The following is an 18,468-nucleotide window of genomic DNA, read 5'->3' as shown; positions in this document are numbered from 1 at the left end:
GAAAGGTGCAGAATAAAAGTATCTCTTTTCCTTAAAAAGATTATTATTGATCGTGAATTTATTATTTTACAGTGCTTGTTGGGTCCAAAATGATTACTTTGTTCATGTTTGTGTAAGAATGCTGACAGGTGGTTCCAGCTTCTAACAAAGTTTGCAAGGCAACAGTATAACATCTTTGGAATTGCGTGGTACCCATGTTTTGTCAGCAATCAAGAGTCTTGGTTGTTGCAAGTTTTTGGGGAAAAGAAAGAAAAATGTGATTTCTACTGCTGATTTTTGATTGATCTATTGCAGGCATGTCCAAACTATTCCACAAAGGGCCGTGTGGCTGCAGGTTTTCGTTCCAACCACCCAAGAGCACACACTTTGACCAATCAGCTGTCTGAAGACTGAGATCAGCTGATTACATGAGTCAGGTCTGGTGTGCTGCTGCTCGGTTGGAAAGAAAACCTGCAGCCACACGGCCCTTTGTGGAATAGCTTGGACATGCCTGATCTATTGTCTAATGTTAGCTAGCCAATATTGGTGATGTTAACATTAGTGACATTAGTGTTAGCAGTGTTAGCTACAATAAATGCATTTCCCCCCACTTCAGGGGGCAGATGATTCAAACAACAGTGGTGTTGTGATGCGAATACAATAGAAGGAGGGTGATAGGATGCACATCCAAAAAGGTGGAGAAGAAAATGGAATATGGAATAAAGATTTAACAATAATGTGATCACTTGTCAGCTAAGTTAAGAATAATTAAGATTTGAATATCTACAGTATCCATATATATCAAGAAGTCAAAGCTTTAAATGAGGTGTATCATTTTCTATCCATTGTTTCTCTAAACTAACTGACAAATGGCATCTTAAGATCCTGTACAAACCTCTTTGTGTAAGGCCAATATATTTTAGTGTTACTTAAATTACTGCAGATCTCCAATAGAGGACTTGATTCTGGGAATAGTACCCCTGTGTCTCTGTGCTAAGCGCTGTGTCTTCTAGGTCCTGAACGGCTTGGCAGTTGATTCCCCTCGACTCCAGCGATTCTGTGGTACAGTGCCAGCAGGCACCCAGGTGCACTCCTCCAGCAACACCATGACCGTTGTGTTTCACACTGACGCTTCTGTGTCCAATGGTGGCTTTATGGCGACTTACTCCTCTGAGGAGCCTGCAGGTAAGATCCTCCCTTGGATAAAACTAAAATTGAACTACTACTCACAGTATACATTTTTTTTAACTTGTCTTTATTCCTAATTATATATATATACACACCGATCAGGCATAACTTATGACCACCTGCCTAATATTGTGAAAGTTCCCCTTGTGCAACCAAAACAGCTCTGACCTGTCAAGACATGGACTTAAGACCTCTGAGGGTGTCCTGTGGTGTCTGGCACCAGGGCGTTTTATAGTGGATCCTCTGGGTCCTGTATGTTGGGGGGTGGGGCCTCCATGGATCAGACCTGCTCCAGCACGTCTTACAGATGCTCGATCAGATTGGGATCTGGGGAATTTGGAGGCCCGGTCAACACCTTGGGCCCTTTATTGTGTTCCTCGAGCTGTTCCTGAGCAGTGTTTGCGGTGTGTCAGGGCACACTGTCCTGCTGGGGGGCCACTGCCATCGGGTAGTGTTGTTGTGATGAGGGGGTGTACTTGGTCCACAACAGTGTTTGGATGGGTGGTGCGTGTCAAGTGGCATTCACATGAATGCCAGCACCCAAGGTTTCCCATCAGAACATCACATTGTGATGAGATGATCAATGTTATTCACGTCACCTGTCAGTGGTTTTAATGTTGTGGCTGATCGGTGTATACAGATTTCAGATTTATCTGCCCCTCACACAGAAACCAGATCCTTCTGAAAAAACTCCTCACCCCTGACACAGTCCCTTCCGACTTGTACATGTAGCACAGAACCGACTTGGATTACAAACATGGCGGGATGTCATAAGGAAATACATAACTAATTTAATAAATAATCATGCCCATCTAAGACTGTTGGTGGCTTATTTGAAATCCATTTTGATAATATACTTTTATTTGCAGCATAAGTTAGCACATTCAGCAAATTTTGTTTGAGTCCCCTTGATTTGTGGGTGTGGCATTCCTAAAAGAAGGCATGCTAAAATCCAATTCTTTACTAAAAAGCAAATTTAACTTTGCGACTACTCCCCCAGCCCCCTTAATACACAGCCAACTTTTCTGGGCCTTGGGACTTGTAGGAACCTAAAACAATGTGTTTGAGGTAGTTTATATTTCATCCTAAATTGATCAAATGACTTCATTCTTTCCCCCTCAAATAAGTTTTTCAAAACTGTAATGCCTGCATTTTCCCACAGAAAGCAGTATAACATATTTAAGTTAATCAAAAAACATCACGGTGCTGTGTATCCATCCATGCCTGTTCTTTATGGTAAGTGCCTATGCACGTGTAAAGCAGAAAGTTGCACTCAGAGATGCCAAGATGTTCAATAATGGGGTTATTGCCAAATATCAATGACATAACATCAACTGGTTTGAGGCAACTATTATAAAATGTCTAATGCGCCTGAGACATTTTCCTGAGTAGGTTACATGACATATTGAGTAAGTCAAAACGCTTGCCGAGTTTAGCAGTTTTCAGATTCCACAAAGAGAGGGTGTCAATTTTCGGCAGTTGAAAATCAGGGTGAACTGCCACAATATGACTCTGGAGAAAGACTGGTAGAGTTATAGTCTGCTTCTACCAGCCTCACTTTATTATCACTTTGACTTGTTTTGGAATAGAAGAAAAAGTAAAGAGTAGTGTAGCCACAAAATATGTTTGTGGTTGGGCTTTCAAGGAAATCAGAGGGGCTTAGCCCAGTCTGAGAATTAGGTTCTGAAACACAATCATTTTTAAAATGTTGACTTTGGCATTTTTGACCTGGACCCTGTTTTCCCATTTTTTTGTGTCAAAGTGACTATTGGAGACAAGAATGTTCCTTCCATCCATCAAAATACATCTACTGAAAGTTCTTGTTTTTGCCACTGACCAGCTCAGATTGTTATTCTAAGTCTATAGCAATATTTGGGATAGGATCCCTATCCCAAATGTGTTAGATGTGAAAATACCAGGAGAGAGAGGGCAGACAGTTGAGAAGCAATGGGGGGAAAAACAGGCTAATGTTAGCTTGACTAGTGAATAGTAGCTAGCCACCATTTGCATTAACATTAACTGGCTTTAAGTTGCTTACTGGCAGATAAACTGACTAACAGCTCAGTAAAAATAACATCTCCAGTTTTTACTGATTGGATATGTTGTAATTACTTAAACATGTAGAAAGCCCTGGAAGTCCACAAAAAACATTTGACACAAGAGAGAAAATGGTGCAGTCTGGAATAGTCCATGGCTGTTGTTGTGCCTGTCTTCAGGGAGTGGGGCTTTTCATTTTTGAGCGAAACATATCTTTTTGAGTCATTTCAACATGATTGAGACTAGCAGACTTCACATGCCTCAAGGTTAAAAGAGTTCAACAAGATTAAAACATGTCACAACAAGAGAGAAATATACATTGATTGTGTAGTATACACTAAATGCTGATATGTGAATTTAACAACCGACCATTTCCCTTTTTTTCAGTGTACACTTGTGTTCTCTGGTCTCTCGTAAATGAGATCTCAATCTCAGTGCGGCCTACCTTATTATTAATAAAGGTTGATGATAGTTAATAATAATGTGTGTGTGCCTCTCATTGTAATCCTGCATTTTCATGTTACCTTTTTGTAGAGTGTGGTGGAGTCCTGAACAACCTAGCTGGTGGGAACTTCACTTCCCCTGGGTACCTGTTGTCCAACTACAGCAACAACCTCAACTGTGAGTGGCTGATCCAGAACCCACAACACATCAATTCCTCTATTGTGGTGCTGATAGAAGACCTGCACCTGGAAAATCACCAGACCTGTGAGTCAGACTACCTCCAGTTCCGCTTAGGTGAGTTTGAGTTTTTTTGTTGTTGTTTTTTACATACAATTAGGGTGTCAATCATAGACTACATAAAGTACTGTAGTCTACTGTAGAGTTTGCTTTGTTACCAATAGTTTTCAGAATTGGTGAAGTTGTCAATGGTGACAGTCGAGTTTATCACTCACCACCTTCTTGGAAATCAGAAATTGTAAGATATAAGTGACAGGTTAAGATACTTCAAGTCAGACTTTTTCCAACAACTGGAACATCTTCCTCAAGTAGATGCCATTGCATTAACTTAGAAGTCAAGTAACTGATAACTGAGAGCCTCCAATCCTTTTTTAACTGTACTCTATGTGTGAGTGACAAAACTCAATTTCTGGTCACATTTCAAAGTCTGCAGACCACTAACTATCTCAGTATGTCCAGTCATCGTCTTTTTTTTTTTCCCTGTTAAAAGGGTCGTTTTTTTCCATCAAGATGGCAAGTTTTTCCTCACTCGAATCGAGGGTCTAAGGACAGAGGATGTCGCTCACTGTACAGACTGTAAAGCCCATTGAGGCTTTGATGTCATTAAGATTGTTGTCATTACAATTTCAAGAAAGTTGCTTGTTTTTTATCATCCATGACAATAATCAAAATTAATTATTTTTAATAATTGAGAATTTTTTTTCTTCCCACTGTTGTGCTTGCTCATGGGGGAAATGTTTGGTCTCTGTAAATTAATTAATCAAGGAGTAGTGTTTAGACATGCTCAATTTGGAAAGTGTCATGAGATGACTTTTGTTGTGAATTGGCGCTATACAAATAAAGATTGATTGATTGATTATTTTCTTTTAACTTGATCTCAATACTCAAAATCCCCACAGGACAAATAATTGGTGGCCCTCTGCTTCCATCCTGCCAAATTTCCCTAAAATCAAAATTCAGTGAACTTTTGCCATGCTTTGGGCACATTTATGCTGCCCAGAAAATGAAGATGGACACCATGGACTCTTGTTTAGAGCAAACCGTACTCCAAAATTTAACTTTGTACACAAGTTATCATAATCTTTTTTTGTAATTTTTTTATTGTGTTTGGAGAGAGGGAAACATTTGCTTGCTCAATTTGCTTAGAGGAGAGGAGTTGGAAAATTAATAGCACAGTCAAGGACTTCTACTTGCCAGATTAAAGCTTTTGGCAAAAGTTCATTGTTGTAGGTAGTTTTCCAATTTTTGTTGGAGGGTGTAGAGCGGAATGTAAATATTGTTAAAAAAAAAAAAAAAAAAAAGAATAAATAAATAACAAAGTTTTAATGACTGCAGCTAGTGTGAGACTGAAGAACTTATGATCTGTTTTTTGTTCCAAGTGCTATACAGAGGCAACTGGACTTGTTTCAGTTTCTTGCAGACATTTCACCTCTCTTCCAAGAGGCTTCTTCAGGTCTAACTGACTAGTGGGGAGTCCCAGACTTTAAACCCTTTGGGGGCGTGAACCCTTTGGGTGGAATAGGTGGAGTTGAAAGGGGAAATTCACTGGAAGAAAGGATTACAAAACCGCCAGCCAGAGATTAGCATTGCAGTATGTGCAAGATGCAGCACTACTATAAGATCTAAAACAATGTGGCATTGGACAGGGCTGACAAGATCATTGAGAGTCAAATTACTTAAATTTACATATTGAGTGTGACTTAACAATGACAAGCCTGGGCTGTCATTCTGCGGTAACCAGAAGCTTGTTTACATGACATGAGCATGCAGACACCAGCTGGAGACTGCTGATGGGCTTGAGAGTAGTGAAATTTGTTGCCCCACCCCAGTTTCTTAAATAAAAGAAAATAGGTGAATTTGCAGCCTGATGGCCTGTGTATGAGATCTGTCTGACTTTCCACCATAGCTAAACCATTTACACAATACCTCCTGTGGCCAGGCGTGTTGCAAATCAAAATAATAAAAACACCAAAATTAAGCAAAGTTTGAGGAATCTACCAGCCAATACATTTGACTCTCAATCCCGACCAGTGGTCATACGATCTAAAATAGAAGCCCTGATATAGACACTGGATTGTTGTCCTTCACCTCCACGCCACGTTTTTTTGCACAAGAGCATCTTTATGATGTCGCTAAAGACTATTTTTCAATTAATCTCATGGGATGAATGAGACACTATACATTTTGGATTAGAAAAAGATAAGAGTCCTTGTCCTGCCCTTGGGAAAATGTAAGATTACCCTCCCTACAGCAAAATAGTAGGGGGGGACACCAAACTTTCGTGAACTTGTGACTTTCGCCAGCCGTCTGCACCAAATATCAAGCTTCCACGCAATTACTTCAACGGATGATCTCATTTTCATGGAGACACGCGATGTGAACGGAGGGGAGGGGTGTGTGTGAGACGCGTGAGTGACAGAGACGGAGGGAGAGCAGGGAAAGGAACTGCAGCTGAACGCATATGCTGCGTTTTAAAGTAGCATTGAACAAAAACAAACGCATAATGTGGCGGTCAGTGTTGATTCTGTGGCACACCGCCAGGAATTAGTCGTGGCTGTGCATTGAATTAGTCAATGTGTGGGAAACACTGGGTGCAGTGGTGGACAGTAACGAAGTAAATTTACTTGAGTACTGTACTTAAGTACAGTTTTTGAGTATCTGTACTTTACTTGAGTATTATTTTGGGGGGATACTTTTACTTTCACTCCACTACATTTGAAGGACAAATATTGTACTTTTTACTCCACTACATTTCTATTAATGCTCTCGTTACTCGCTACTTTTGATCTTACGTCAGCTGATGATTTTTTTTTTTTTTGCAAAATTCAGAGAAAATAAACTGTTTCTGCTGATTCGTGTATGGTTTGTCTTAGCCGTATTGCCGTACCTGTACTACGTCATGAGCACCCGTGGCCTTATCTCAAACCCATGTTTGAGATTTTTGTCACAAAAACTGATTCGTTTCAGTTTAAATGTTTGTTGTTCTTACCGCGGAGCAATTATATCACGGACTACAAAGACTCGTCTTCCAACCTAAAAAAGCACGTCGGTATGTAAAGTAGCTACTAACGTTAGCCAGCTTAATGTTTGTGAAAGAGAGAGTGTGTGTGTGTGTGTGTGTGTGTGTGTGTGTGTGTGAGAGAGAGAGAGAGAGAGAGAGTGGGTGTGCACGCGTTAGTGAGGTGCGGCTGTCTTTGATGTGGGTTATCTGGCTCATTTTTGGCTGTGATGTATGATATAAGTAAAGTAAACTAGCCAATAAGTTGTTTATCTGTAAATGTCAATATAAGTTCTTGTAGTGCCTACATCAACATCTTTTTTATGTAGAGAAAGCATGGATGTCAGATGCAAAAATATACTGAACTGACCGCAGCTGTCTGCAATATATTTCACTTGTTGGTGAATGCAGCTGAGTCTGTGTTCTGAGGCTTCTTGCCTTTATTTGCTTATTTTTGAGCTATAAACACGTCTGTAGCAGAATCGCATCAATGTATTGTATAATGACATTAAGCTACTTTCCTTTCCTGTATTTCCTGAGATATTTTTTAAATACTTTTACTTAAGTAATTTTTTAAACAAATACTTTAGTACTTTTACTTAAGTAATATTTTGACTAAGCTACTTTTACTTGTATTGGAGTAATATTTGACAAGGAGTATCTGTACTTTTACTCAAGTAGTGAAGTTGTGTACTCTGTCCACCTCTGACTGGGTGTGATTATGAATGTGAATAGGGTCTTCTCTCCTGTGGTGTACTGGGAACGTATTCAGGGTTTGCACTGCAACTTATCACTACCCTTACCACTATCTCTTCTGACTATATTACTGTAGGTGTGATGCACACACCACGACTCTGAGCAGAAAAAGCAGGTCTGGGGAAGATATGGATTAATGGATTATGGACTGCCTTTATGTATTTCTTCTATTAAACTTTGTACCCTCTCCTTCAGGTGACTCAGATGGGGAGCTGTTGGCCAAATTTTGCGGGCAGGCCATCCCCAGAATTCCCATTGTAGTCTTTACCCCAGAACTCTGGGTCCATTTCCAGACTGACGCTTTCCAGGTAGACCTTGGCTTTAAGGCCAAGTACTTGTTCTCTGGTAAGACACTCAAGGGTTCATTAACTTAATGTGCAATTGGGTATACTTAAATATGAGATAGTATTTGTCTAATCTAGCAGTCATTATGTTAACATCACAGTCCTTATATGCATCATTATCTCTGTGCAGAGTGTGGAGGCTGGCAGACAGGTGAGGGAGGGGTGTTATCCAGTCCTAACTACCCCAACATCTATCCTAGCCCCAGTCGCTGTGCTTGGCTGCTAGAGGCTCCAGTGGGCCACACTATTACAGTGAGTCTGCATCATGGACAGAAGCACTGACCGAACCGAAGGAATGGCAGGAATTTACTCTGCAGTATTTTAACCTTCATTTATCATATTTGCTGTCATCATGATACTATTACTTCTGTTTTCATATCATGTTCGGATGTTGCTTCTCTGAGGGACCTATCACCTTTGCACAATAGTGAAGGGCTCAACTGGCTTAAATTATATACAGTACATACACAGAAATGGAACCAAACAAAATAAAACTTTGTTACCAACATTTTTTAACTGAATCTAAATGTCCGGACTTTCTGGTAGCTGCAGACTCACTGACATTATAGTCGTCGAGCCGAGTACAGAAGCATGACTGTACAGAATGTGCTGTGCTCACAGTACACAGCCACTGAGCCTGTGCTGAAGCAGCTTGCTCACTCAGTAGCTCTAAGCACACAGCCACTGACCCAAAGAACAAGTGAGCAGCGGTGGCGTCACAATGATAGACTGTTGTTCAGCCAATAACTGAGTAACACAAAGCTCCTTCACCAAGTCCAATACAAGAGCCACTGTGGCAGCAACACACTAATGTGTGTTCATGTTAGGATAAAGTACACATCTCCTGAGCCAAAGAGATTTGCGGTGGCAGCAACAGCCTGCTTCAGCAGCTAATGCTAACATTAGCCAAAAAACTTTTCGGACTGAGGTACATAGGTGACGACTATTTAGCTTGTGTTAACATGATTTTGGCATATTGGTGTTAAACAGAGTTGTTTGTTTATGTACTTATCAGTACTTTTATCTTAAAAGATAAGAGAGTTTGTTGAACGTGGTGATCAAGCCACTAATCAGAATCAATCAATTAGAATTTACTACTGAGGCAAATGACCCTGCAGTAGTCAGGGGTGTTTACTGGCCCCAGCTCTGATCGGCTGTGATGAAAACCCAACACCAGGGTGAATCCAATGCTATGACATACACTGAAGGATAAGTTCACCCAAAATGAAAATCGAGTCACTACCTACCCACCCACCCCCTTGCCGATAGAAAGTCAGGTGAAGTCCCCAGCTACTTCAGCTGTTTAGGAGAATGCTGCAAAGCTGTTTGTTCACAAAACAACAAATGTTTTGTGAACTCTGAAACTTTATGTGCCTGTTGTGTAACTCTCAACAATATTGAGAAATAAGTGAGATGTCTTATGTCTTTTTAAAACAAGTTCAAAGTCTTTTGCATGGAGTCTGATGAGGTATATGATAGGCTGCTTTCTACAATGTACAAACAGAGGGTAAACTTGTCTCCTGGCAATAGGAAAGGAGTAAATAGCCTATTTTTAAAGGCTTTACCCATATTTAAAAAACTTTTGGTGTAAAAGTGGTATTACAGTGATAGTCCTCAATTTAAAATCTGCATACTGCAAATGGTCACTGATGACATACCAGTATTGCTGGTCACAACTGATCACTAATCACTAATCACAAATATTAAAGAATCAGTGTGCTGCTGTCCATTGTAGTTGCTGAGGCAACAACTGCTGTTTGTAAGTTCATATATTGCTCCCAGTTGTTTAAGTTCAGGACATACTGCTTGGTAGCCACCTACTTAACAAAGTGTCCATGGTTCCTACTCTCCTTTTTTACTGCAGCTAACCTTCAGCTACTTCAACCTAGAGCCCCACTCTAAATGTGAGTGGGACTCTGTCACCATCTTCAATGGAGGTTCCCCTGGCTCCCCTGTTATTGGCCAGTACTGTGGGACCACCTCCCCGGGAGTCATTCAGTCAGGATCCAGCAAGCTTGCTGTGGTCTTCCTTGCTGACCACAGTGTGTCCAAAGGAGGCTTTATGGCCTCCTGGTCTGCAGATTCCTCAGGTGAGTTTATACTAGTTAAAGGAAAATGCTGTATCTATCTATCTATCACAGCACATCCGTCCAGTAAAGAAAATGTCTTTACAGGGTAGTCACACCCTTTCGACAATGTTTGATGTCCAGTTAAAGATAAAGGCTCCAGTCATATATTTGTAGTATTAGAAAGTATTGTGTCCCAGAACACATGGTGTTTGGAACAATCCTAGATGGATAGTTAATGCATATAAATGATGAAAACTACAACAATAATTTGCTTCTATTTATCATTGCTTGCAATGTAATCAGTGTAATTGGCAACATGGTTCATGCTGCATTTTATAATAAAGGGAATATTTAGTTTTAGTAGAATGACAATTTGCTCAGCATTGCTCACCTAACCCATCCTTAAATTACAGGGTGTCACCATGAGATGGCGCTTCTCTCACAAAAAACATCTCTGCATCTCTTCTATCAGCTGCCAATGCATGAGGAATTTCTGATAAAAGTACCTAAAGAGAATTATGCAGTGCACTGACAATCATTTCTGCTGAAACTGTGTTTAAAATTACTGCAGCACACCTGTCACCTGAGCATAATAGTTCATGCGTCTTGTAGCCACCCACACCCAGTGAAATATTCAAACCAAATACTTCAAATTATATCATGGACATAATATATTTAATGATTTTTAGGCTACCATATCATGAGGTCATCAATGTTATGCTTCAGCTTTTTGTTTTTCAACAGTTCTGCATGAAAGTGAAAGTAATACGGCTGGGAAATGAATGATTTAACAGGAAGGAAAAAAACTGCATGCTTTCACGCTGAAATGACGCTTCAGCCTCCATCATCACTGCTCCTCCTGGTGAATACATAAACCATTGCAACTGGTTTCCACACATGACACTGGGCATTATGATTCGGCCCTGCGTTCACTACTTCATCATGGGGGATCTCATTCAAGTCAAGGACTCTTCCAGGCAGAGGTGGGAATTGTGGAGTCATCAAGTCATCTCCATGCCATGTATTTGTTCTGCTCAGTCACTGAACCAGGTGCATTCACTAATTAGCTCACCTTCCTGGCTGAAGAGCTGTGCTGATTGGACTCAGCTGGTTTAGTGCATGAACACAACAAATACATGGCATGGAGATGACTTGATGACTCCACAATTCCCACCTCTGCTTCCAGGTCAAAGCACGGACCTGTCATGGATCGGTTAGGGCCCCATCACGGAGGAACAGGAAGTTTGAGGGGACTGCATCTGTATGTACTGTCTTGCAGATATGTGTACTGTAGTTAGCATGCTAACCAGCAAGCCCCAACCCGTTCTGTCTAATACAGTACCTCAAGTGGTGATGGTCTGATTGTCCATTTAGTTTCAGCTGAGAGATGTACAAACAAAATGTCAAGAAAGAAATTATTTTACACGTATTAGCCTTACTAGACAGAAAAATACAACTGTATACCATCTGAATTCAAGGTTCCCTCTTTTCCTGAAGTAAGACAAGCTTAATTACCTTGTTAACTCACTGTAAAACACTTCTTTCAAACTCAGTAAATGAAATAAAACTCACCAAAACAGTCTTGGTTTATCTTTCCACAATTACCTCTGGTTTGGTAAAATTCACAGAGTAAGATGTGAAAATATTACAGCTCTACACACCATTTACACCCACTGCTGATGCCTGACACTCTCCGGCTCCCCTGCTGCTTCACCCCTGTCCTGTCTCTGCCTTGCATCTTCTCATCCCCTGAGTAATAGTCCTGATCAGAGCAGCTGTAAATTACCTTTGCACTGTATCCCCTGTTTTTCGAGGCACCTCAGTTTGGGAGGCTGTGTTCATTCCCTGTCTAGTGTAGAGCCATGTTTACTGGGAGGCTAGTTGACTGTGCTTGTTGACCGGGAGTCACCCGAGATGCTAGGGCCAGCTCCATAGCTGCCTGAGATACTTGCTTACGGTAGGTAGTCGCTTCAGCCAAAGAAAGCTACAGCAGAGAGTAGCAAATCCAGTATCTTGAGCAGCAGGAGGCAGTTTTGCTTGTTTTGGAGTCACCTTTGAATTCTGACCATTTCTTAAAAACGCTCCTTTAAATTTCCAATAAGATGATGGCTGATACAAACTCTGTTCTGAAAATTGTCCACACCTTATTTCTCCAGAATTTTACATTCCTAATGGTGAGACCATCAGCCCTGTGAAAGAAGCACATTCAGTCAGCTTGTGTCATTCAATCTTCCATTGATATTACTACTGTGATCATTTTATACATGCACTGTGCAGTCACATATTCTGTTTTCAACCAGGCTGTGGAGGGGTGATCCATGCTGATACCGGAACAATCAAGTCTCCTAACTATCCCCAGAACTTCCCTGCGAATGTTGAGTGTTCCTGGCAGATCATTGCTCAAGAGGGAAACCACCTGGAGATGAGCTTTAACAGTGATTTCCAGATTCCAGACAGCACCGGGACCTGCCAAAGCAGTTATATCAAGGTACTAGTAGAGGCTAACAAGACAGGAAATACACTTTTTTTTTTTATGATTGTCACACCAGTTGGTTAATGGGTAAATTTATGTTGCTGCTACTTTGCCTGCACATAAACCTTAACACTACATTAGTTTAAAATAATAATAATGTGCTAGTTGCCCAGTTAGACCTTTTTTAAAATTATGTCCCTGTGTTCCCAGATGTCAACACAGCAATTTCTTTTGTCAGTAAAACACAAAGTTATCGGAGGGAAATGAACTGATGGCCAGCACTTGGGAAAAACATGAAGTTAAAATTAAACCGATTTTTTTTTCACAAGGAACATTACATACCACACAGAAATATTACCATACATATGTGGATCATGTGTGCACCATTTAAATTTGCTTATCTGCCATATTTAGTTGCAGTAAGTATGAACTTAGCCAGAGATTGAGTCACCAATACCTCAGTTCCACTGCGGAGCAGATGAGCAGTTTAAGGTTCCTGTGAATTACAGTGCCCGTAAAAGGTATTCATGTTCTTAGATGTTTTAATTGAAAAAATATATAATGTAAAATAAGTGCCCTAGCCTTAGCATCCCCCATGAAGGCCGGTTGGGTCAACGACCCACGAGTGGCCCTTACTTCTCTGAAACTCAGAGCTCACATGTGTCCTTAACAACTCTGTAAGGACACTCCCACACAGAGTTTAAAAGCCTGCAAACTAGGGGTGCAACGGATCAAAAAACTCACGGTTCGGATCGTTTCTCGGATCAGAGTCACAGATCGGATCATTTTTCGGATCAGCAAAAAAAAAAAAAAAAAGACAAGACAAATAAACATAACTTTGTCTTTCGTTTATTATGTAAAACACTTGTTAAATTTAAATATATAAAATCAACTTAAAGTGCACAAGGCATAATATCTTCTTTTTAACATAATTAATGAAAAACAACTTGAAGTGCAATAAGGGAAGGCTTTAGCCCGGTCGGATTGTGCAGCAAGGGGCTGCTTAAATGCCGGCGGTGATAAGCCTTCGTTTTCACTCCTGTCAGTGAAACGCCGGGGTGATGTCGCTTCAAATGCGTGGCCATGCTTGATGTGTTTCCACTAGGGGTGTCACGATTCTCCAAATCCTCGATTCGATTCAATTTTCGATTCTAAGGTCAGGGTTCGATTCAATTCTCGATTTTTACATTTATTTTTTTTAAAGCACAGGTTGCTGCCATTTTTAGACTAGACTTTTATGCAATATAATATCTGACCTTTGTTAGCAATGTACCACACTACATTGTCAAATTTTAAACATTTATTAACAACATAATGTAACAATAACTTAAATTTTCAGTCAATTGGGAACTTAAACAAAGATGACATTCAAGTTCACAACAAAACAAACAAAAAAATAAAACAGCCATGTCCATAGTCTTCTCTGAACAATTAAGTGTCTTAAACTATTTCCAAACAGTTGGACATATACAAGGTGCGTAAGGTGTGAGTGGGCGAGCGAGAATGAGGGAGCGTGCGTACGTGCGGACAGTGAATGAATGGGAGAGGAAGGAGAAGCGAAAGGAGTAGCAGCAGCAGCGACAGCAATAAAGTGTTCAATATAGGCTGCAGTTTGGCTGAATAAAGGCGACGGCTCCTCAAGATACAGCAAAGCTCCCTGGTATTATTTCCCGACCAGCTTAACACGTGAAAGGGGGTTCACCCCGAAGGTAAACAGAAACTTGTTCCTGGAGGAACTCATCTCCCCTGTGCTTCCCGACCACGGTCCGGGAGCCGAGCAGGAATGGTGTAACACCATGCTATCGTTTGACTGGAGCCGTTTCTCAATATGCGTTCTTCTCTGTACTTCTGTTCTTGTGGACTTGAGAAACGTCATCAGCGCCGGACCAAGTACTGTTCCAATTCAAAGTTCGCATCTGGCCAAGTACTGTCGAATACCCCGGATGTATTCTTGCCCCTCGAGGATGCATCGGTGGAGACTTGCGTGGACTTTGGGAAGTTACGTATCCCAGAATGCATTTCGTGATAGCAATGGCCGAGGAGCGGAGCGGACCGTCCTCCCGTTCTCCCATCCTCCCGTCCCCCGGGAGTTCGTTCTTCCAACTGAACTCCGCAAGTCCAGACTCCCGGAGTTCACAAGTTCGAACTTGGCGTACTGGGTATTGAGAAACGGCTTGGCTGTAGCTAGTAGCTACTGGCTTAGCTAGTAGCTAAGTTAGAGGAGGTTGACTCGCAGCACTTCAACACGTGTGTGTATTTTCCCCTTGGCAAGCCGACCGGACGTGACATGGGGGCGTGGCAGCATCGAAGATTCTATTTTTTAATTCGAAGTTCGAGATTGTGAATTAATTTCGATCGATTTCGATCGTGACACCCTTACCCGCAGATTCCACTGGATACGGTACTGCTACGGTACGGCTGCGTTACGGCTCCGGTACGATTGTGCTCCGTCGTCCTCGTCCGGCAACCCCCACCAGTTGCGTTTTGAGTCCGCTACGGCGCAGCTCCGCCGATCAGCTGGAGAAACGAAACCGAGGAATTCCCGCGATAATTACATTATCACACACGAACGCAGTTATATGTATGTGCTATAAACACAACAACACGAAGTGTTCCCGACCGACGGATTAGAAGAAGAGCTTGTATTTCTCTCTTTTTTGAGGTTTTTGTGTTTGTATCAACACGGAGTGTTTTATTTCGAAAATCAACCGGATTTCTTGTTGTTGTTTCGTGTCTGTCTTCCTGTCTGCTCTGTGCTAAATTCGGCTGAATTGCTGCGTTGTGTTGCGGCGTCCGACAGAATAGAAGTCCTGCGTATCTGATCCGCAGGGCTGCGGACTGCCGGAGCTGGCACGCAGCAGACACGCAGCGCAGCGGACCTGGTGGAAGTTAACACATAGACTAAAGTGCTACGGATCCGCTCCGCCGCCGTGGCGGAGCCGTAACGCAGCCGTACCGTATCCAGTGGAATCTGTGGGTTAGTTTCCACTGTCATGTCGCTTTCTTGTGCCACAGTGCCTACACACCGTCACGGTTTTATCCACTAACCTCTTTCCTTCATCATTATATTTGACAGGGAAGCCAAAATGCTCCCATACAGGGGATTTAAATGACGCGGGGCGTTCAAGCTCCTCCGTTCCTCCGCTCGCCATGACCACGCTACACTTAACAAGTGTGTGGATTGAACATGCGCACAACTTTTTTTTTTCATAAATCAATCCGCGGATCACGTGTGTGCCGAACCGAAGACATTGATCCGAACGGATCACAGATCAATGATGATCCGTTGCACCACTACTGCAAACTCCAGTTAGTTAGAACTGAAGAAGCCTCTTGGATGAGAGGGGAAACATCTTCAAGAAACTGAAACCAGTCCAGTTGCCTACAATACAGCTCTTAGAATTGCTGCTAATGACATCATACAATTCCTGCAGTGCATTTTTGGTGAACATCTAGTGGGCACTGTCCATCCACTTTGACTGCATTTGAGCACCAATCATTATTTATGTAAACACAGAGCCTGCCACCTTTCCACTTGCCAGAGACCTGTGTTCTGTTGGCTCTGAGCAAGGTTTGCCCATCCAGTCAACAACTTGATCCAGGATGTTAGGGGTGAGCCATGTCTCTGTGAAATATGCACACAGCAGTTTCTAATTTCCCATTGCTGAGTAGGTCTGAATTGCACCTCATCCACTTTATTTTCTGGTGACCAGATATTAGATAGAAGAGGGCTTGGTAGAGGAATAGCTTTAGATCCAACTTGAGTCAGCTTAGCTCTGATTCCGGTTCTATTTCTTCTCTTCCTGGGGTGATCGCTTTTGGTGTTGTTTTGTCTCACTGGGCTGGCTGGCCAGTCAGGAGATGCGTTGGGGGTTATCCTCTTGTGGTCTGCTGCTACTTGAACCAACGTTATGTAGAAATTGGCATATTGTGCCATTTGGTGCCGCCTACAGTTACTGAGTGGAACGCCACTGTTGTAAATACAAATCCCAAGTCTGTAACAATTTGTCAGGTGTAATATAGGTGCTAACTGTCCTGAAAACGCGTATCTTGAGGTAAACATGTATGTTTCGCTGTGGTCCTACCCTCTCACTGAAGTTACATAGTGCAGAAACCGGTACAAAAAGGTTAAAAAAATAATAAATTACATAATGTTTGAATGCTTGAATCTGAACCCCACACTTTCTTGTCCGATGTCGATGCGTTTATCTCTATCATAGGCAATGCATTTATTAATCCATCAATTTACTTTCTGTTCTTGTGAGTCTTGTGTGTTGTGAAATAATAAAATAAATACATCTTAAAAAACTGAAATCCAGTTTCAAATTTGCTATGCTAATTCATATTAAGCTTAGGCACTTTATATTAAATAAACTCTTTCCAATGTGATCAGTCTCTTTATCCGGAAATATGTTCAGTAGTTTTCTTGTAATCCTGCTGACAAACCAACCAACAAACAAATGGATTTGGATATCGTTATATGGTAATATGGCATAAGTGTTGTCTTCCCTGGTTTTAAAGGCTGAAGTGATGTCAGTTTATGAACTTATCAGACCGCTCTACTTGTTTCAATACTTGCCTTTACTGACTTAGTCATTATACAAGTACCATAGTCATTGTTGCAATGTGAATATTGAGGAATTTAGTCAAACATATTGTGATATCTGATTTTGTTCTCCTGTCCATATATGAAGTGCTTTTGAATAGAATTCAAAATATTGAGATATGTGTAGTCTAAAAATGTTGCATTATTATTTTCAGGCTGTATCACCCAGCCCTAGTTAGCATAAGGCATTGCTGGCCAAGTAGGCAGTTATTTTGGTCCTAATAATGCACACAGTTGCCTCTTGTTGTAGTTTGAATCAGGCAATGTGGTAAGTTGGCAAATAACTTTTTCAGATGTGTACAGTGCAAAATACCGTCCATTTCACAACAATTTCTGAAATAGGTTCTATTTCCTGCAGGTGTGGTCGGGTCAAACTCAAAATACTGAGGTTCTGCTGTCAACAGGCTGTGGTTCGGTGGCCCCAGACCCCATCATATCACCACGTAACATCATCACAAGTCGATTCCAGGCCACTGAAGCCACAGGAAGAGGTTTCTCAGCTTCCTTCAGCACCAGTAAGTACCAGGCAGACTGTGTGACTCATGTCACAATAGACATACCATACGAACTGACTGTAACAATGTTTGAATCTTAAACACTCTAGTCTTGCATATCAGGTACCTGCGATTGTTCAAAATTAATCTTTTCTTCCATGAGAGTGTAGAAGATGTCCTACAGGTAAGTAAAGGTCCTTTTGCGACTGGAAACTGGGCCAATCACGACAAACAGTTGACAACAGTCTGACGTCTTATTTTCACCAGGGTGTGGCGCAAACTTCACAGGTCCTGTTGGTCGCGTGGTTTCTCCAAATTATCCAGCCAACTACCCTGACTCCTCCAACTGCAACTACACAATAGACGCTGGAGAACAGACTCTGGTTGTCCTAACCTTTCAGATCTTTCAAATAGAAGGCAAGTTTTAGCATTGGCAATATATGTACAAGAATCTTGGACTGTCACCCTTTCGGAGTTTTGAAAGTAAATGTTTTATTCTTTTTGTTTGATGATAACCAACAGTCAGTTATTTGTTTATGCCAACTCACCCTGGCCCTCCTAGTTCATGTCATGTTTTTCTTGAAAAAGCAAAATCATATTAAAACTATTATTAAATTATAATAGTTATAATTAAAAAGTTTGGCCTCTGGGCTAAATTTTTATTCATACTTTTTGTAATTCTTCGTATATGTATTCTAAGTCTCGCAAATGGTTTATTCTTCACTGGATTGGGTTGACATTTGTTTTGGACATCGAATTAACCCAAAGGATAATTTGTAACATGTCATCAGGTAAATAGTTTTTTGCAAAATATTACAATACTAATACAAGTAATTATGTATT

The 18,468-nt window shown here is 41.2% G+C and overlaps 1 protein-coding gene across 1 annotated transcript in view; it reads left to right on the top strand.

Annotated features, from left to right (window-relative positions):
- cubn (cubilin (intrinsic factor-cobalamin receptor)) overlaps window positions 1-18,468 on the top strand; it is a 244,366-nt gene that overhangs the window by 198,731 nt on the left and 27,167 nt on the right. Inside the window, exons 49-56 of the mRNA XM_084340702.1 lie at window positions 993-1,164; window positions 3,739-3,942; window positions 7,835-7,984; window positions 8,114-8,235; window positions 9,848-10,073; window positions 12,353-12,540; window positions 17,490-17,646; window positions 17,893-18,042. Of these exons, the coding sequence (XP_084196828.1) occupies window positions 993-1,164; window positions 3,739-3,942; window positions 7,835-7,984; window positions 8,114-8,235; window positions 9,848-10,073; window positions 12,353-12,540; window positions 17,490-17,646; window positions 17,893-18,042 (1,369 nt within the window). The remainder of the gene's footprint in view (window positions 1-992; window positions 1,165-3,738; window positions 3,943-7,834; window positions 7,985-8,113; window positions 8,236-9,847; window positions 10,074-12,352; window positions 12,541-17,489; window positions 17,647-17,892; window positions 18,043-18,468) is intronic.

Source organism: Pagrus pagrus, assembly GCF_965226575.1.
Source record: "Pagrus pagrus genome assembly, chromosome: 20".
Lineage (NCBI taxonomy): Eukaryota > Metazoa > Chordata > Actinopteri > Spariformes > Sparidae > Pagrus > Pagrus pagrus.
This window is presented reverse-complemented; position numbering and strand designations above follow the sequence as displayed.